General features: G+C 41.3%; 1 protein-coding gene across 3 annotated transcripts in view; it reads right to left on the minus strand.

Annotated features, from left to right (window-relative positions):
* The window catches only part of ERICH1 (glutamate rich 1), a 105492-nt gene that overhangs the window by 79518 nt on the left and 4517 nt on the right, over positions 1 to 21457 (minus strand). For 2 of the 3 annotated variants that reach the window (XM_067544849.1, XM_067544847.1), the window contains exon 2: positions 5441 to 5605. In XM_067544849.1, the coding sequence (XP_067400950.1) occupies positions 5441 to 5605 (165 nt within the window). Of the gene's footprint in view, positions 1 to 5440; positions 5606 to 11364; positions 11457 to 21457 lie in introns of all 3 variants that reach the window. The other variant, XM_067544848.1, reaches the window with a different exon arrangement.

Genomic DNA, 21457 nt, shown 5'->3' on the forward strand with positions numbered 1-21457 from the left:
CTCACGTTGACTTGATTTAAGGCCAATACAGTCAAAGGAATTACAAAAGGGACAAATTTAGTTTATTATAAGCCCTCCCCAAGCCAATCAAGACCAGTCCATTTTATCAAGTTGTTCTTATATATGTACCATTTTTTTCCTGTTTCTTTTCTCAAGATAATTAGTTTCCCTGCAGCTGCTACATTAGGTTTAGAGTTTGTTTTTACTCACAGCTAATGTTAGCATTTTCTACTCCAATTAGGCAACGGTTACATACTATTAGATGAACTACTTGTTAAATTGTTTTTGGTTGTCACAGAAGCAAGCAGCTCTCTCTTTATAGCTAAACTATTTCAAATTAAGATACAATCAAAAAAAGAACTACGTGTGCGTGCGTAGGTGGGGTGGTAAGGGTCCATCCAGCAGCAAAATATATTTCCACATGGGGGATTCAAGTCTTGGTCTCATGACTATTCCTGTAATGGCCAGAGTTGAATGTATAACAGAGTAGCCCACTCAGACTCTGCAGCGGAAAAAAATTGATGTCATGTGTATGATGCATCAATGGAGAACAATTTTTGCCATGGTGACAGGATGATGGTTTCTAACTGTGAATGGCCTATTAGTAAATATTCATTCACATTCTTTATGCCACTAGAATGAGACACCTGTGCACTTTCATACCAGTGAGGGGCAAATATAAAAATGTGTGACATTCTGATTTGTTTTACAATAACCATCATCTCTACTGGTCTTTAGTTTACTCACAATAGACAGCTTTTCAGGAGCAAACAACAGCTAACGTGAAGCTGAACAGTTTAGTCTCCAAAGCTATTTATTGTATTGTATGCTGCAAGAGATATCTTTAAGCATGTGCACTTCAGCAATTTTGACAAATCAGTAAGACCAATATTGTCTGCATCTTTAAGTTTTATTTTCCTAGAACTTGTCACTTGGGTAAAAAAAAATCCTTGGAACACTTGTGACAGGCATTGCAACCACATGCAGTATCTTTGATAAATTTAAAACAATATGGTTCTCAATGTTCTATGTATTGTTGTGGGCTAGGAATTGTTCTACTCCATGGGGGATGGTTACCACAGCTCCTCCAGAAACTAAAAACAGTGTGTGAGAGTGATTATTGCACTCTCTTGTGATTGTAAACAGCTCCACAGAGAAATGCCACCCCCAGGGGAGTTTGCATATTTCCTGGTCAGAGCAATACCAGAGGCCAAGAAGAAAGGGCTTTTGGTTTAAAAGGGCCATCTTGAACTGAGAAAAGGTCTTGTTTTTGGTTCAATTCCAATCCCAAACAGCTTTCCTTTATTAAAGGGGCCACTCAGTAGTCTGATCTTGTGAATGGTATCTGCTCTCCAAGTCATCAGCCAGAAAGGAGAGTGAGTTCTCCCTGGAGTTCCTCAATTATTTTGGGCTTTCTTGAACTTTCAACCCAGAACTAGAAGTGGAGAATTTTATGCAGCAACACCTGCTTAGTACTAGGCAGTACTACTGATTTGTCACTTTCAGGAGAATTAAAACAAATTTTAAATTACAGCATATTTGAAACCAGACATTATGAAAGGCGGGGTTGGGTTTTTTTTTTTTTTTAAACAGTTAGGCAGGTGCTGCTTGAGTGTTTTTAAAACTAAAAGTCTTTTTAAACGAGTTCCTATTTTTACATCTTTCCAGAAATAAGATTTTACTGTGCTAGTGTGTTTTGTTTATCTTTACAGTGATAATGCAACAAAATACAAGCACTGTTATTTAACTCTATCAGAATTCTAACTATCAAATCATTAACATTTATTGATCATAAAGGGAGCAATTACCAATGCTTGCACTCCCAAGAGAGGGGGATTGTTGCGGTTTGAGGTTGTTGTTTTTTCGCATGTAGGATAAGTTTATTCAAAAGTCTTAGAGAAACAACATTTATTATATTAGAAGGTTGGGTTTTTTTTTTTTTTTTTTAAGTCTATGTTTATGCATGAAGTCTAAAGGAAACAAATAAAGCAGCCATCTTCAGAAGAGACAGACTTGTGTCTATGTGAAATTACTTACTATTTTACATCGGTACAAGACAGTCTTTTTGGAATATGTTAGCTTTGAATGGCAGCCTGGGATAAGCAAAGGATTCGGGGCTAGAACTCCGTTCTAATCCCAGGTCAGCCATCAATAAACCAGGATCAATCATTTCTATGTGCCTCATTTTTTACCCAGATGGAGAATGAAGATCATATTTATTCACAAACATTGTAGGATTCTTTTAAATAGTAGTTAATATCTGTAAAGCATGCTGAAGATATAAAACACTTTAGTCAGTGAATGGCAGTGCCAAATATTATTTGGAAGTTCCTAATCAAGTCCAGCAGGAAAAAAATAAATTTAGGCATAGATCACTTAAAATATCTGAAAGCAGAGGGAGCCATTTCAGTCACCTTTACAGCATTGCTTTTCTCCTTCTCCACACTGCAAGAAGGCCTTGTTGCAGAGACTGAAATCCATGATGGGGGAGGGAATGAAGATGTGGAAGACTTCAGGTTGGGGTGAGAAGAGGAGAAAATGTTGGAGCAGTGGTTAAGGAGTCAAACCAGTCTGGGAGCATGTGTGTGGGAGAATACGTAGGGTCACCAGTGAGGGGCAAACGTTTTCATGCATTGTAAAGCCCAAAAGGACAATTGTGATCATCCAGTCTAACCTCCTGTATAACATAGGCCATAGGCCTTCACTGAAGTAGTTCCTGTTTGAATTAGAGTACATCCTTTAGAAAAACATCCAATCATGATTTAAAGATTTTCAATGATCGAGAATCCACTACAACCCTTGTTACGTTGTTTCAACGTTTAAGTATCCTCACTGTTAAATGTTTGCACCTTATTAATAATCCGAATATATCTAACTTCAACTTCCTGCCACTGGATCTTGTTATACATTTGTCTGCTAGCCCTCTATTTTAATGAAATATCTTTTCCCCATGTAGATACTTATGGGTTGTGTTCAAGTCACCCCTTAGCCTTCAATTTGTTAATGTAAGTAGATTATGCCTTATAATGAAAGGCTTGAGGAACTCATTTTTCCAATCCTTCTCGCAGCTGTTCTTTGAAGCCTCTCCAACTTATCAATATCCTTCTTAAATTGCGGACACCAGAACTGGACATAGTTTCTTAGTAGCAATTGCAATGGGAGAAAATATAAAAGTTTCTACTCATACATGATTCACCTGCTTATACATCTGTACACTAGCTTAGGGAACTAGTCACACCCAAATCAGCCTTTAGCCCTTCCCTTGGGCTTCAATTGTCTAGACAACCACAAATTCATACAGGAAAACAAAGAACTTCCAGATATAGCTTTTTATCCAACCACAATTCCAGTCCTATAAATTCCCACCCAGTCTGTCTTCTGCAGGGCTACTGCAGCAGATGGTTCCTTCCTGCAGCTTCTCTGTATTACTCCTTCCCTCTCCCACATAATTCTTTATAGCTAACTTGCATCCAGTGTTGAGAAAAAAAAGGTTACATTAACTGAGTTGTGGGGGACTTTTGTCCCCCAAGTGCATTCAGAAACCAAGAATAATTTTTAATGTTTAAGATGAAAAAAACCCACAATTTTATTTAACTAGAAAGTTGAAAGAATTAGCAGGAGTCTCATTCAGTATAAGCCCATATGCAAGTTTCACATATCTGTGGAGTACTTTCCACCTTAGGGTGACTGTATGCAGTAACCACTGTTGCTACAATGCATTATCAATTAGCATATGCAATGTCCTAAAACAGCACAGTTGGATGGCCAGTAGTTCATGAGTTATTGCAACATACCTACATTACTCCACAAATGCATCATTATATGCATGTTAAATAAATGCTTGCTTGGTTTGGGAGAAAGTTATCACTATTACAATGCAAGATACTCTCTCTAGAAGCAAACAGGTATACAGAACTACTAAAAATACAGGATAACACCACAATGTTTGGGGTACATTTTACCCACATATTTTTTGATACATAAAAAATGCTTGTCACACTACGTTAAATTTTTTTTGCTGAGTTGTGTACTTGTGCTTAGGCGATAATATCCTAAAACAGCACAGTTGGAGGACCACTAGTTCATAAGTTAACACAACATACATTGCTCACAGCATAACCCTCATCCATGACCTCATCATGTGGTAAATAAACAGGCCTTTAAAGGGGAAGGCCACACTGGAAACTCATGATTATCCACCATAATTGGCCAAGAGAGGGGAGGTGAGGTGGTGATGGCAGAGGCAGTGAAGGGACCAACATGCAGCTATGATAATCATTGCTAATAAGGCAGAAGCAGTGAAAGGGAAGAACTGAGTTGTGGTAAGTGGGGGTCTGAGTAATTACAATATTTTAAAATTTAACTGACAGTTTAGGTTGCACGGTGGTACCTAGTGGTATTACAGAACAAGGAGTGTGGCTAAACAAGGAAATATAAAGTTGAGGTATATGACATTCCACATGTGGAGTGGCAGGCTGATGGGAAGTGGAGATTAAGTGGGTGGGACTAGCCAGAGCAATGATTACCATGGCTGTATATTGGTCCCCTCACCACCTCTGCCACCATCACCTCATCTCTCCTCTGCCGATCCAGAACAGTCCCCTCTCTCCATTGAGAAACAGCTCAGTGTATAATTCAGCTGATGTAACAAAGAAATGTGCTGCCTATGATGTGTATGTGCCAGCAATGGACACCAGACAGCAATGAACAACTTTGCTTCTAGAGTGTAATGACTTAGCAGGACATGAAGAGGGGGTTATTAGATGGAAATATAAAGAAGGATGTATATGGAGGAGACAAACTCTTCTCTCACATGCTTAAACTTAGTGTAACCAACATAGAATAAAGTCTATCAACATTCTGTGACAGTCAGTGCCCAATTCTTCTCCTTGCCTTATCAGTCACTCTACTCTCCTAACATTTTAAAGTACAAACCATTACATTATAACCAAACATACCAACGGATGAACAACTCCTACAAAGAGCATTTTTATGTTTAAAAAAAAGGTTAGGAAATTCATTGACAAAAATCCCTTTGTTAGTGCAGAGTTAAGGTTGCCTGGTAAGTTCAGCAAAACTTAGAATTCTGAAAAGCAGGCCATACAAAATCAAGGTTGCATTGGTGCATACCTTAACTGTCATTCAGAGTCTTGCTGAACTTGACATTCTGGAAGGACTCATAATACCACCAAACAACCTTAAATCTAAGCTAACAAATGGTTTGGTTTTTTTTGGTCAGTGAAAAATTTAGTTTGATCAAGTTGGTGAATGCTATGCACTGCATAGAACTCTATGAGTAAAAGCAAAAAGCAATTTTGCATTTAAATTTTGGGGCTCAATTCATAGCAAAAGGCTCTGCAGTGTGTATTCAAATAGTTATTTTTTGTCTTTAAAAACAATGAGAGAAAACTAAGTATTTTCACTTTGCAGATTATATTACCTGGAGAACTGGCACATGCTGATGAAGCCTGAGCAGTCTCAGAATCCTTTTGTTCTGGTTTTGAGGCTGGATTTTTTAGTACCATCTCTTCTCCACTTGGAACAGGCACATGAGAAGTGGAGGGAGTAGCAGCAAAGAGCCTCTTCAGTACTTTCTCTATGAACACTATGGGATAATAAAATAATTGTAATAGATATAAGAAACATCTTTACAATAAACTACTTATCACTATTTTAAGACCCCCTTTTTACCTCTAATCAATTAAGAGTTGCTTCTCTTTCCTTCAGTTGTTAGTGCAAGCTACCATCTTTTCATATAAAACCTCCCACAGGTCATCAGCGAAGTTTGAACCTACAATAGCCAACACCCCCCACTTCCCTGACTTGAAGAAGTAAATGTTAGCTGGTGGCAGCAATTGTGCGTGGTTATCCTCTGCAGACAGGATAGGACATTTTACAATCATCCTACACGAGCATTTTAAGACTGTTCAAAATCTCTTGTATGATACAGCAAGACATTTTCATTGAGCCACTGATTAAATGTTCATAGTTGATTCATTTTAAAATCATATGTAAAAGTAACAAGGATGGCAGCAACAGCACATAACCCTATTATTTCTATAAAAGTAATTTTCTCATGTCTTTTTGCCTTTCCCCCTCCACAGCCTCTCATGCTTGCAGTACAAACTGATACTAGTTATTTAAATAAAAAGATCACTTAGATAAAGACCCAGCTACAGCTAAAATTGTCTTCTCCCTAATGAATCTGCCTGAGTATTTAGCTACTTAAACCATAGTTTTCGTCATAGAAAGTGGCTGTCTAGTGTGGAACATTCTTGGGTTGATGTTTTGCATGGTCAAGCAGAGATTTTACAGAGCAGAGAAGAGGAAGTTTGGAGATAGTTATCTAAGCTTTGATCCAATTTTAAACTTTTGGCAGGAAAAGGCACGCATACCTTAAGGGTGACCTACTCTGGGATCCTAACAATAATTATAACGTTGCCTGGAGAAACAGGGTTTTATTACTGTAACAGACTGATAGCTCTACTGTAGACTACAATGGAAGGGCTCCCTCTTATATTAGAAAGCTATTTTCAAGGAATAGTATTCCCTCTAAACTGAAATTTGATATGTACACACCAAGAAATTACTTTTAAATTTGGGGAAATCCCTGCTTCTCTAACACTGCTTTCAAAGTGGCAAGTCTAAGTAATTCCAATTAGCACCTTTTTAACATTAAAATAGGATTCCTCCCAGTTGAATATTTGTAGAGAGATAAAAATCTTTAAAAATGGCTACAGTGAATCACTTCTAGCCATGGTTCTTGCACTGAAAAAATGGCTATTAGGAAAGAGAGAATCTCTTAGGCCAGGTCTACATATACGGTTAGGTAAACGTATGCTATCTTGTGCCGACCTAGCTGTGGAAGTGTCTTCACTTAAACTTGTCTCCAGCCCACAGAAGTACCACTCTATGCCAATTTAGTAACACCCTGACTGGCATAGAGACACGGTCAATGTAATTAAGTCAACACAGCATCAGTGTAGACACTGCGTTCTTACATCAACTGTTATTGGTCTTCAGGAGCCATCCCACAATGCCCCACAATGACAATATAAAAGTTGATATAAACATTCTGATTAGGATGCGCACCGCTGACACAAGGACCCAAGCGTGCACACACAAAAGCAATTTAATAACTGTGGTAGCTGTATGCTGATGTAAGTTAGGTCGACATAATTTTGTAGTGTAGACATGGCCTTAGTGAGTTATTCTGGAAGCAACAGTTGATGTAAGAATGCTTTCCTTTTTTTAAAAATAAATATTAGTTAAGTCAATAAGCATTGGTGTTAAGTGTGTATTTGGGTAAGATCTGAAATATTCATTGACCTAGTTGGTAATATGTCCAATCCTCTGGGATTGGTAGAACTTTTTTTAAATATATGACAGGGATGACTGAAAATCTTGTCAATCATAGAAGCCAAAGGCCTGAATAGCGTTAAGGAAACTGTATTTTTGTCTTCTGAATGATCAGTGAGGTGATCAGAAGCTGTTTGTTGCTGGCTTAGTCTATCTAATGGAAGAAAAACCACCAGTATTTAAGGTATCTGCCCGCTCCATTCTTTGCAGTTTTGCCCTGTTTACAGTGGCGTACCGAGGGGAGGTGGGGTCTCTGGGCGCTGGCCTGCGGGAGGATGCCGGGCCGGCCCATCACGATGCGCAGGAGGTGGGGGGCACAGGAGGCTCTGAGGGCACAGAGCCTCCTGTGTCCCCCGTCCTCCGCCCATCGTGAAGGGCTGGCCAGGAGCGCACTTACCTGCTGCTCCAGTCCACAGCCCAGCCGCCAGTGCCGACATAGATGGGGCGGCCTAACCCGCCTCCTCCCCGGCCTGGGGGTGGTAAGGGGGGGGCGCAGGCAGACCCTTCACGATGTGCGGGGGGGAGGGGTGGCACAGGAGCGGAACCTTAATTTCCAGTGTTAAGACTCAATTAGATTTTAAAAGAAAAAAGTCACACACACACACACACACACCAACACCCCCTCAAACACTGAAGGAAGCCCTTGAAAACTACAGCTTCATGGCAGTTACTTAAAAAAAAAATAAGACCACCTAAGGAATTTAGAAATGCACAAACCCCAGATGGTACATGGTATCTATTTAGTAGACAAATTACCCATGGTCATCTTTAGGTAGGAGGACGTACACGGCACTGTATAGCACACACAAATATATCCCTGCCAGGAAGATTTAAAGTCTAAGGGCATAGCCCTGCAAATAAGCTTAGTGCTTCCCACTGATTTTTCTATCTTATCGACTACTCATGCTTATAAAATATTTTGTAAATCATTCTCTTAAAAGCACTCTAGGGAGCCTCCCATTTATATGTTGCCATATACACACAACAAAACAGATTAAGAGAAAATTAGTAATCCTATATTGTTAAGAAAGGAAAATAGATACGGGTTTAACTAGGCCAGGATTTTGCAGTTCTATAGCAAATGCTTACAATCACAACAACAAATGTTATGTAATCATCAGGAGTGAACTCCTTCAGCATAGCCTGAGGACTAGCCAGGAAGATTAATAAACTCAGCAGGGTTGTTGTAGGACCACCTGATTGATTGTCCTGTCCGATTGGCTAAAGGTACCCAGTAGGCCTGCTTTTAAGATCAGCAGCAGCACAGAGCAAGAGGTCACTGGCTGTTCATTGTGTACGCCCACAGCTGTGATCATTCCTGTGCCTGATTTGTTTCTAGTTTTGCCCCTGCCTTGTTCCTGTTCGGGTCCAGTCCACTCCAGCCCTGCTGGTTCCTGGCTCCAGACTCTTGCTCCAAAACAACAAAGCATGACTCCCCAACCCCTAGTTGTGACAGTAATACAGTGATACCATTCAATACAAACTGGAACATGCAAAAAAGTAAAATACTCAATCTTACAGCAGTAACCAGGTCAAAAACAAGCCAACCCATCCCCTAGAAACATTAAATATATACACAATTGTGATTGTAAAGTAGAATGCCTGATGGGAAAGTCAGCCCCCTCTTTTTGCATAGTCATTGGATCCATTTATACACTATTAGATTTCAGTTCAGATGTTACTGAATTATGCACTTGTTTTCCTCCACTGCCCACTGTAATAAACTTGGCATATTTTTCAAAGGACAAAAAAAGAAAATCCCTAAAGTAGTGCCTGATACTTTTATCCTAAGCATAAGGCTGAGGGGTTTATCCTTACTCTCCCCCTGCCTTTACTATATTTCCGGTAATCAAAAACTAGCCCAATTAAAGTTTTGTGCTCAAGAAGCATGCCAAATTTACAGCACCAGAGATTCCATTACTTTGTCCTGTCACCCCTACAAGTCACCGCTCCAGATAAGCATTAAACAAAATTGGCTGAACACTCCGAGGAAGCTTCCAATCCAGCACATTTCACAACCACTAAATTCATTTAAAAAAAAATCTTCCTGGAAGTGTTAGGAAAGATGTAGCCATGTTAAGAGCAAATAAGATTTTCCCCATGCCATGTTTGTCCAGTGTACAAAATATATAAGGTAAGGTATCCCCTTCATAGCATAGGAAACCATTTTCTACATTTACATAAATCTGAGAACATTTGAAATTAGTGCTATGAAGGAAATACCTTTTATCTTTTGGCTTGAACAAAAATAGCTTCAGTTTCTTCAGTACCAGAACTTGGTAAAGTATTGATAGAGTGCTAAATAGAAATGTTACTAGCACAATTAATTCAGATTAGATGAGATTACGTGCACTGTCTGATTTGAAGACCAAATAAAGGATTACACATGAGAACTAATGGTAAATACAAAGTATATCAAAACAAGTGGAAAGGCTTTTATCTTGTGTAAAATGGGGGGAACTGCTAGAGTTTTATCTATGATCTAGGAGGTAAAAGCAACATTAAATTAATCTCTTTTGGAAGTTTGGAGTATGTTTCAAACACAACCAAGAGAAAAATACAATGGACTGAAGGAAATTAAATAAATTTCAACCCGAAAAAAATAAATGCAGGCAGATACATCTGTAGAAGATTAAAATCTAAACAATGAAGGCAGTGGGGCCAGCAGATTGTTTCTAAATTGAGAGTCGTGACCTATCTTCTAGTCCCAGCTTTGCTGCTGATGTGCTGTGTGATCCTGGGTAAAATCACAGTACTAAGTTTTCGGAAGTGGCTTCTAATTTTGGGTGTCCCACCCAGGGCCTGGCTTTCAAAGTTATTGAATATCCATAGCTCCCACTTCCGTCAACTGAAGTTAAATAGGCTTAGTCCCTCTGAAAAATCAGGCCCTACGTATACAAGTTTGGACACCCAAAATTAGAATCCACTTTTGAAAATTTGGGTCCCTCTCTGTGCCTTGGTTTATGAAGAATTGCAATCTACACATTATATTTAGAATGAATGATTATGGAATGTTTTCGCTCCATTTCAACAGTATCACTTTTTTGTTTTGTTTTTTTTAAAGCAAAGTTTAATTTTATTGGAAATATGAAGTAAGAAGATACAAACAGCAGATGTAGATTTCAAGAGAGAAAAACAGCTGTCAAAGCACAACAAGCAAGTCTCCAGTTATGGTATGCATGTATAAAATGAGAATGCAAAGGAGCTGGGATCCATTTAAATGTAGGTTTTATTTTTGCATAATTTAACCCATCCACCCAACCATAATGCCAGCCAGAAATTCCAACAAATTACAAGTGTAATACTTTCACTATTGAAGAAAGTGGGCTGATTCTGGAAGCATGTGAACACATACATGTCTTCTCTCCACACTGCCTGACACCTCTTTTCTTGAGTCTGATTTTATTTCTCACGTTTAAATGGGAGAAGGCTTGTGTCAAAGTTTTTAAAGCAATGGTTGTCAACTCTGGAACTCCCTTCTAGACTATGTCCAATAGAACCCAGATTCTCTGACCTGCATGACATACCACAAATTTGATTTATTTTGCCAGGCATCCGTTGGAATAGATTTCCAGAGGAGAGACTTTTCAGCAGGGAGAAAAAAAAGGTTTAAAGACCCTGTGGTCATTCTGACACAGCAGTCAGATACTGTACAATCATTGTAAGACACTATTATATATTTAACTGTTAAAAGCCCCATATCTAAAGAAAAGCTGTATCTTGCAAGATGCTAAATGACAAATTCAAGGAGTGCACTTAATACAAGTTCCATTTAAGCCAAAGGAAGTTGAGGATGTTCAGCATCATACTGTAAACATTCAGCACTTCACAGGCACAATCACTGAACGCTGATTGCCCAGTGATGTATACGCGTACCCAATGTCTGAGAATCTCGAGAGGTGGAAGTATAAATACAATTTCAACATGATCATGTCACGAACAGCCTGTGGATTTTTCAGTTGACATTTTAAATCCAATAGACATACAGCACTGAAAGATACAAACTTTAGCTTTAGTGACTCCTGGATTAGTTGCTTCCTTAGGTCGGAGGGAAGTGAAATCTGTAAGTAGTTCACAGTTTCCTTTAAGATGAAAGGCTGAAATATATGAAAAATAAGTACAAAAAATGTGGGATGTTCCAGCTGGACAAAAGTTGAAGCAGCAACAAAAGATTACATGCTTTACTTTTCCTAATACTCAGTGTGGGCAATAGGCACTTGCTAATTTTAGCAATGAGAGCAAGTTGAGACTATACTAGACTGGTAGACAAGCATTAGTCACTGGAGAACTAAACATAAAAGCAGTATACAGAAAGAGGCATACAATACATCACAAAAATAAAAGCAACAAATGTTTAACCAAAAAAATGCACCAAAATGCATACACATTGCACCAAAACACTAACCCCCATGAAAGAGAAAGCAGGCCACTATAAGAGATGTATTCAAGTTGGAACTGACAAAACAGAAGAACACAATGTGGTATCCAGAGACTTCCCTCCCACTCCCAGAAGAAACAGCAGATCCCATATTAGTAAGAGAAACCAAAAACAGAAATGCAAAGATGGCCCTAACCCACGTAGACTAGCTGTTCAGCACAAGTGCTCATCAAAATCAAAGCTGTACAAGAAAAATTGGAAAACAAGCCCAAAGTAAAAAATATATGCAAACACCCACATAAAATTCCAGATGTAAAGGTTCTCCTTCTGTTACCAAAGTTATCTAACACTTATTTGAAGCTTTAATTTGTTAGCTATCCCGTTTGTGTTGATTACACAAAATTAAAGACTCAATCATCATCATAATAGCTCCTTTCTCAGCTCAGTGTAGGAGGAGAGTTTCCTCTGAGGCCTTCTGTATGGTGTGCCTGACAAACTATTGGGTACCTGCCATACATACTGTGGGCACCCCTGCTGTGCACCTCAAATTGGTTGTCTGCTGCCTATTCAGATGCATCTTGGGCAGCAAAAAGAAAACAAGTAGTATCAGGAATGCTCTACATATTAGAGCTGGATTAAAACAAAAACTCACTAGAAGCCTGAGATTTTTCCATACTTAGTTATTGTCTCCATCAAACACAGAAGTGTTTTTCTACTAAGAAAGGCTGCACAGGGTAGTGACTAGGACTTCCTCTGAAGACCTTCCATGTATAAAATGCTACAGCATCTGTTCCTCCAAGTAGGAATGACAGAGTACAGTAAAACAGGAGAGAGGAAAAGAAGAGGGAAAGACATCAACTTTAAAAAGTAACAAAAGAGATTATCTTGATTTGGTAATCTACATGGAAAACGCATATGGGATAAAAAACAGTTCATATCTCCTCTCCTCCCACCCACCCACACACACAAAATAAAGAAAACACATAAAATAAGTGCAGGATTATTCTCCACCGGGCTTTTTAAGGGTTTTATCCTTTGTTTTAAATATCTTTGGTCAGGGAGCTTCCAAAAATTTTCATTGGAAGACTACTGAATAGTATAAGGCCTGGTCTATGCTGGCGACGGAGGTTGACCCCGCATCTACACTGGCATGTTAGTTCCGTCGACTTAAAGTGCAGCAAAAATTGACCTAATAAAACCAGCTCCGCAATTGGCGTAGCGCATAACTCGAATTTCATGGGTCGATTTTGCATCAGCATAGACAGAGTGTAACATAATTTGACATTAATGGCCTCCGGGAGCTACCCATAATGCTGCGTTGTGACCACTCTGGACATTCGCGCTCTGCTGTTACGTGGTCACGAAAACAGGAAATGGCCCCTCCCCTCATGCCTTGGGAAAATTTCAATTTTCATTTCCTGTGAAGCCAGCATGGAGAGAGCATTGTAGCTGAACTTGTCATGGCGACTGCAAGACCTAAATGTGCTCCAGCATGGAGTCGACCAGAGATCTTGGATCTCATCGGTCTGTGGGGCGAGGAGTCCGTTATGGTTCAGCTCAGAGCCAGCAAAAGAAATTTGGACATTTATGGGGAGATATCCCAGGGCATGTTGGAGAAGAAGCACAACAGGGACACGCAGCAGTGTCGTGTGAAAATCGAGCTATGGCAGGCATATAAAAAAGTCAAGGAAGCTAACAGCCATTCTGGCTCCTCGCCCAAAACATGCCACTTCTACGAGGAGCTGCGTGCAATTCTCGGTGGTGACCCCACCACAGTGCCACCATGCAGCATCAATACCTCCGCTGGATCCCAATCCAGGGAGAATGACGAGGACTCTGTCGACGAGGAGGAGGATGAGGGGGAGAGCAAGGGTGCAGGAGAGCAGGGTGTCCATTCTCCCAGACAGCCAGGACCTATTCCTGACCCCAGAGCAGTCCAGCAACCACAGGACAGCAATAATGATCTTGGGGAAGGCACATCTGATAAGTTTGTATCAAGGATATAACTGCTAAGAAGAAAAACAATGTCTGAAATGGTCTTTTTAATGGGGGGGGGGGGGGGGGAGGGGATTTCAGGGTCTAAGCAGACTTTACTAGAGGGTTACTCCTGGAACAGATTATTTATGTGCAGAGGTATGCTCCAAGCATCGTCTGTTGATATCTCAAGGAAACTTTCATGTAGGTCATCTGTTACCGTTTGCACAAGGTTTCGGGGGAGGGCAGCCTTGTTTCTTCTGCCACGGTAGGATACTTTACTGTACTACGCTGCAATCAAGTGAGCCGGGAATCATGGCAGAACACAGCATAGCAGCATAAGGGCCAAGCCGGTACTCTGCTGCATGCAGCAAATCCTCCCTTTCCTCCTCCGTAACCCTTAGGAGACTGGTATCACTCATGGTCACCTATGGAAGACGGCGCATGTTTAAAGTACACGAGCTATACAACTGATACCCTGTACTTCTCTATTTCTCCCTTTCTATGGTCATACTGAGTCAGTTCAATAATTGTCCAAAGGTATCTGACGATACTATTAACCCACAGTGTCCTCAGATCAAGTGTGCCCACCTCATCCCAAAATGGTCATCTTAATTAAACCGTGGCGCCCGGTCACCCCTCTCATACAGGACATTTGAACTGAGCTTTTTAGAGATAATTAAGCCCCTCTATACCAGAGCAAAGTGCTTACCATCTCTATAACAGCAGAGCGAGCCGACCTTTCTGAGATGCTCGGAATGGAATGCGGGTCTGGCTTAGCCATGTGCACACTAACGGAAGTATTTTTTACATTGTTGCAGTTGCTTCAGTTTTCTGGGTCTGCTAACAATGGCAACGTTGTGCATTTCTTTTCTTTCTATAGACACCTCAGCATTGGCCCCCCCTCTAGAAGTGCTGCAGAAAGACTATCGCAGATCCGAAAGAGGAAAAAGAAAATCACGGGACGACATGTTTGGCGAGCTCATGGATACCTCCGTGGTTGCTGAGACAGAGCTCTGAGTGTGGAGGTTGTCCTTGTCCCAGAAATTGGACATGGAGAATAGAAGGTCAATGCAGAAGCAGAATCGCAGTACTCAGCAGGAGATGCTGCGAATCATGCGGGATCAGGCTGACATGCTCAGGCGCCTTGTGGAGCTACAGGAGGAGCGGCGACTGGACAAAGTCTCTCTGCAGCTCCTCCAGAACATTCCTCCGCATATCGCTTTGCTGCCCTCCGCAACTCACCCCCAAGCAGTCTCAGAGGAGACTGGCCAGGCTGCAGTATGTGGTGCATTCCACCCCGGTGGAGGCAAGCAGGAAGACATGGTGGCCCCGCTGAGAACTTTCATGCAAGCAACCACACTACCCCTTGAAACTGTGAATGAACACTCGTCCCCCTGCCCCCACTGACCTGAATGTTCATAAATAAAATTTTGCAGCATTTCAATACATGTCTTTTTATTAATTTATAGCTTGTTTGGGGAGGGATTTGGAAGGTACTGATATCGATGGTAGGTGGGATGGTAAGGAAAGGCACAAAACATACAGAAAACATTACTGCGTGTCATTGCAGAACCTGTTTTTCAATGCTTCCTGAAGGCAAAGCGCGCCGTGGTTGGCTCTGAATGTGTTGCTGCCATCTGGCTTCTCAAAATTGGTGGGTAGTCTTTCTGCCTCCACAGCCCAACCCTGAGGGAACCTTTCCCCCTTCGCTTCACACACATTATGAAGAACACAGCATGTAGATATAACTGAGGTGATGTTTTTTTCACTCATGTCCAGCCTAGTAAGGAGACATCTCCATCTGGCCTTTAAATGTCCAAATGCACATTCCTCCACCATTCTGCAAGTGCTTAGCCTGTTATTAAAACGCTCCTTGTCACTGTTGAGATGCCTGGTGTATGGCTTCATTAGCCAAGGGAGCAAGGGATAAGCAGGATCCCACAGGATCACTATTGGCATTTCTACATCCCCGATGTTAATTTTTCGATCTGGGAAGAAAGTGCCCACCTGCATATGCGAGAACTGCCCTGAGTTCTTAAATATGGACACGTAATGCACCTTTCCAGACCATCCCTCATAGTTGTCAGTGAAACGACCCCTGTGATCCACAAGGGCCTGCAGCACCTGGAAAAGTACCCCTTGTGGTTTATGTACTCTGTTGCAAGGTGGTCAGGTGCTAAGATAGGGATGTGCATGCCATCAATAGCCCCCCTGCAGTTTGGGAACCCCATTGCGGCAAACCCATCCACTATGTCCTACATGTTTCCCAAAGTCACTACCCTTCATAGAAGAAGCCTATTGATGGCCCTGCACACTAGAATCACGGCAGCTCCCACTGTAGATTTACCGACTCCAAACTGATTCCCAACCGAGCGGTAACAGTTGGGGGTTGCAAGCTTCCACAGAGCGATGGCCACTCGCTTCTCCACCATCAGAGCTTGTCTCAAGCGAGTATTCACACGCTTCAGGGATGGGGACAACTCTGTGCAAAGTTCAAGGAAAGTGGCCTTTCGCATACAAAAGTTTTGCAGCCACTGGTCATCAGCCCACAGCTGCATAATGATACGGTCCCACCAGTCTGTGCTTGTTTCCCGGGACCAGAACCGGCACTCCATGGACTGCAGATGATGCGTTATGGCCTGCAGCAATCGGGAATTGTTCCGCTCGATGGCTTATAGCAGGGCAGCCTCAGTGACATCGCTGTTGTCTGTGCTTCAGGTTCTCACTCATCTTTGAAAATAATCCATGATGTATTTGTGATGCTCACAATAATAGTGCAGAGTTGAGCTGGCTCCACGTCTCCGCAGCAATGGCGAGCGCATGGCATAAACAAACAGTGCAAAAACCGGTTTCCTGTTTGTTTGGGGGCAAGAAGGGAGGGAGGAAGGAGCGTTGCATCATGGGACGATGAAACTCTTCCCAACAGTCCCTGCGGATAGCTGCACTGTGGGATAGCCACCCATAGTGCACTGCTTTGAATGTCGACACAAGCATGGCGAGTGTGGATGCACAAGCCCGGCGCAAGGAGCATGGTGTGGACACGCTCCTGCAGCTTCTAAAAAGTCTAAAAAGGTGAAAGTCAATTTTAAGCAAGTTTACTTCACTCTGCAGTGTAGACATACTCTAAGTCTGTCTGTAAGGAAGGTGCTCCCCCACACCCTAACCCATATCCAGCTTAATCTTATTCATAACTTAGTCCCAGCATTCGTAGTTACAGCTCCTTTGTACCAAAACATAGAACTCTACATATTTAGCTCTTCCTCCTAGAGTGATCCCTCGTCTCCTAATAATTTTTCATTCTCCTCTCTGAGCTTCCACCGATTAGTCAATGTCTGATACTGACGTGCCCACAAAAGCATGCCATTTTCCATTCATATTCCTTGGAATACTGCATATGATATTATACGGAGTTCCTGTAATAACAAGTCATGCCTAACTTGGGAGTTCTTTTCTCCAGGCCCAGGTGGCAGCTGGACTTGGATGGGCTACTGTTGTACAATTATAGATATGCTACTACACTTGTGCTACTCCTGGATGCTGACATAGCAGTTGTAGACAAGAGTACTTTCCCTCCCCATCCCACCCCAAATCTGCACATGGCAAGGAAAGTGCTGCAATTTCTTTCTGATGTGAGCTGTATCCCAAGTATTCTTATCTTGGTCACCTCAATACTAGATTGTTGTAAAACACAAACCAAAAAACCACAACTGTGCATGGAGTGACATTATGACAACTTAGAAACTGAAGCTAATACAGTCTCCATCAAACACACACACAAGTGTTTTTTAGTGGAGCCTTACACTGGGAGTACATTATACCAATGCTTTGGGATTTTCATTGGCTGGTAATAGGCTTCCAGGTGGAATTATTACTCCTAGATTACCCCTGTACTGAGCTCCAATAACTTGTGTTTGGCTAAAGCATTTCTTCCAGAAAGGCATCCAGTCTCTATCTGATGACATCAAAAATGAAGAATCCACCACCTCCCTCGGCAGTTTCAACTATTAATTATCCTGTTAAAACTTTGTGTCCAGTTTCTAATTTGAGTTTGCCTGGCTTCAGGATCCAGTCAATGGCTCTTGTTATGTCTTCCTCCGCTAGATTAAAGAGTTCTCTCCTTACCATGGTACTTATACACTGTCGTCAAGTTACTCTTCAATCTTGTTGATAAGCTGAACTGATTGAGCAATTTTAAGTCTTTCACTAAGGCATTTTCTTCAGCCCTCAGATCATTGTGGCTCTTTTTTGCACCCTCTCCAATTTTTCAGCCTCCTTTTTAAAACGTTGACAATAGAACTAGATATAGTATTCCAGTATCCATTTCACCCATGTTGTATACAGAGGTAAAAGCCAGCCCCTACTCCTCTGTTTATACACCCAAGGATAGCATTAGCTCTTTTTTGCCATAGCATTGCAGTGGCAGCTCATGTTTAGTTGCTTGTCCCCTACAGTCCCTAGATCCTTTTCAGAGTCACTGTTTTCCAGAATACAGTCCCCCTATTCTGTAGTTGGGCCTGCATACCTACATAGGTCTTGGCACCAAGTTGCAAGCAGCTTGAGACCAGATTTCCTGTGGGATGGTTGTACTGTCCCTTGCCATACTGCTTCAGAGATCAGCAAAAGTTAACAAGAGAGGTTGTGGAATCCCAGTCACTGGAGTTGTTTTTAAGAACCAGTTAGGCAAACACCTGTCAGATGGTCTGGGCCAGGGTTTGTAAACCTGTGGGTCACAACCCAAAATTTAGTCACCTCAACGTTTGAAAGGATTGCATGGCAGCTCTTGTACCATTGGCTGGCTGGGCTCACCTCCCTTCTCCGGGCACAACCACCTCTGGGATCCCAGTGCCACTCAGGTTTGGCCTAGCCATAATAATGATGCAGGGACATAACTGTAAGGCTTGAGGTTGTTTTCAGCTACCAAGTTGTAGGTCAAAACTCATTAAATGGCTAACGAGCATACCTGATCCTCAAGGACAATGGCTAGTGTAAGCATCTGATGGCTCAGGAAGCTAGATGTCCTCTTAGTGATTCTAATTCCAATGAGAACAGCACATTTGCTTTTAGAATTTCTGTCTCACCTGCCACCTATCTGTAAGGATCTCCCCCCCCCCTCTTCCTCCACCCTACACCCCTAGAGTAGCCCTAGGATCCTTGATGTAAGTAGAGTGATTAAAGTGTCTCTGCATGTATGTAACGACCATTATCACTGTTGTTCTCTCTGGACAGGACAATGTCTGTATTTGTAAATGAATAGATAAAAAGTTTTAAACATACTATGTAATCAATAAGAAAGCGTATATAACTGACCACTCTAACACCATGAAGTTGAAGCTGATTTATCAGACTTCCTGGTATCGTGAATAAACCTTTTCAGTATTGTCTGTGCTGCCTGATTCTTGGAGAAAGAATCTTCATGCTTTACATAACCAAGGTGGGGTGAGAAGGCCAGCTGCCCCGGGCGCAAAGCCACAGGGGTGAGGTTTTCAAATTGTCACCTCCTGCCAGGAGGAGCTGACGGATCGGAAGGTGGTGGAAGCCAACTGGCCTGCTCGGTTCCCTGGCTTTCCATGCTGTGGGAGCCAGGGCACCGGCTGGCTACCTGGCAGTCTTCCCTGCCCTGCTCCTTGAGCCGGGCTGCCTCTGCATGGCTGGGTGTTCCCCAGGCAGGGCAGGTGGCACAGCTCCGAGCTGTGCCTCTGACACACTCTTGCCTCTCCCCCATAGAAGCCTGGCACCAGTCAGCGACATTCCCTGAAGCTGGCTCCTGCACACAGATCCAGAGGCTGCCCAGGGAAGCATTTTCCACCTTTTCCACTCCTTTCTGATGTAAGTCATTGGTGTTTTCATAACTCAGTTTGGCACATGGTTATACTTGCAAGTGTCTGGAATAATATTTTAAAGACAAATCTAACAAATAATACACACCATTGTGTTTCAAGTAGAGGTCCCAATCCTAAATTGTCAGTTTTGACTAGGTCTTAGCTTAGACAGCTCAGAATTTGCTTGGTTTTGAAAAGAAGTTATATTAGGCAGATTACATTTTAATAACTCCCCACCCCTCATACTATCTTTCACCAAATCCAATACCTGTTAGCAAAGAAGATCCACATGTTCTTGTACTATTTCCACAGAATTCCTTTTAAGTTTGTCTTTACAGGACCTGCCACTCATGAGAAGCCCAAGTGGATGGATCTATTTTTGTCAGTGTATTGGATTACAGACTATAATTGACCCTAGTTATGGCACCGTTTTGTGACTGGTGTAGTGTAAATTATGTGCTATGTAGCACAAGTGTACTGTGAGCAGCTTCCTTTGCAATCAACATTTTCTCTATTACACTAGATACACTGTGGCAGAAGTGTACAGGTCTCAGAGACCAATCTGATTTAACTCCAGTGTCAATTTAAGATGAGGTCAGAGGTTGGAGTGAAAGTTCAGGAAATACCATATTACTATCAAGATCAAAATTTGGTCATATTGGGTAGCTACAAGTCTCTATGGAAAACTTGGTTCAGTAGTACTGAATTGCTTTGGTCAATGAGGAGAAAATCTTGGCTGCACTTAAGTTAACAGTTCACTTGCTTCTTCCTAGAGATATTGAGGGAGTTATGCACAATGAGAACTGTATTATTAAATATTGTCAAGGAGGTTGTTGGAATTAATATTTGAAATTATTAATATTAATATGGGAAATCACCAAATACCATTTTAATCATAAATTTATTTATTAAATCCAGAGGACAAACGGTACTTTATGCAGTCATTTTAAGCATGCCTAAAAATCTAAATAATAAGCAATTTACTACATCGAAACAGTAATAAAACATTTGTAAGCATTTCATCAAGATACTTACAAATGGGCTAACCCCAGGATTGCTTAGACTCATGTTAGTTGGCTCCAGTGTGGTCAGGCACCTAATAGCAATGAACTCTAAGAATGGACTTTTTATACCCTTTTACAAACAAGTGAGGTCATTACCAATTACTAACTTCAGCTAAAAAGCAACTTGAGACGATTCAACCTTACGTCCAGTCTTAATCCAGATACGATTTACAACCTCCTTTCTCCCCAAGGCCTTTCCTTCCCTCCTTCTCTTTGCCCAACAGTTTTTTCATTGCACCTGGGTTCACATAGGAGATAACACTGGTGTGTAGAATGGTAAGGTCTATGTTGGCTCATTTTAAGACAGATTCCCTTTGATTTAAAACCATCTGCAGTCACTCTTTCAGTTAGAGACCTTCTTTTTAGAAACCTCCCCCTTATTTTATTAGTTATTCTCTGAACCAGACATCCTCTCTACACTTCATTCCTTTTAGCCTTTTAACATTATTTTGAAGGCCTTCCTTTTACTTGCTAGTCAGGTCCTTTCTTTACAACACATATATATTTCCTTAACTAATAAGTTAACTTTAATTGTACACTGATTCTACAGATGGCTAGAACTAGGGTAAGTACAGTTATTTTTTCCATGCATAAAATTAAAATAAATAACAAGTGGTCTGAAGATGTTGGTCAGCTCCTTCAAGATTCCATTAAGAGTGCATGGTTAATGTCAGATTCCACTGTATTGCAGGTAAAATTATTATAAGCAAAGGCAGCATCTTAATACACACAATGGTATTTCCAAGGGTACTGAATATATGGCACTTTACCATCTATGCTTGCTGGAATTACAAGCATGACTTTTATTAATAGTTGGGAGCTTATGTTCCTCAATTAAGGGGCCATTTTTGAGAGACCTC

This window comes from Emydura macquarii, unplaced genomic scaffold (genome assembly GCF_026122565.2).
Source record: "Emydura macquarii macquarii isolate MOO-44397 ecotype Brisbane River unplaced genomic scaffold, CSIRO-AGI_Emac_v2 contig_1027, whole genome shotgun sequence".
Classification (NCBI taxonomy): Eukaryota; Metazoa; Chordata; order Testudines; family Chelidae; genus Emydura; species Emydura macquarii.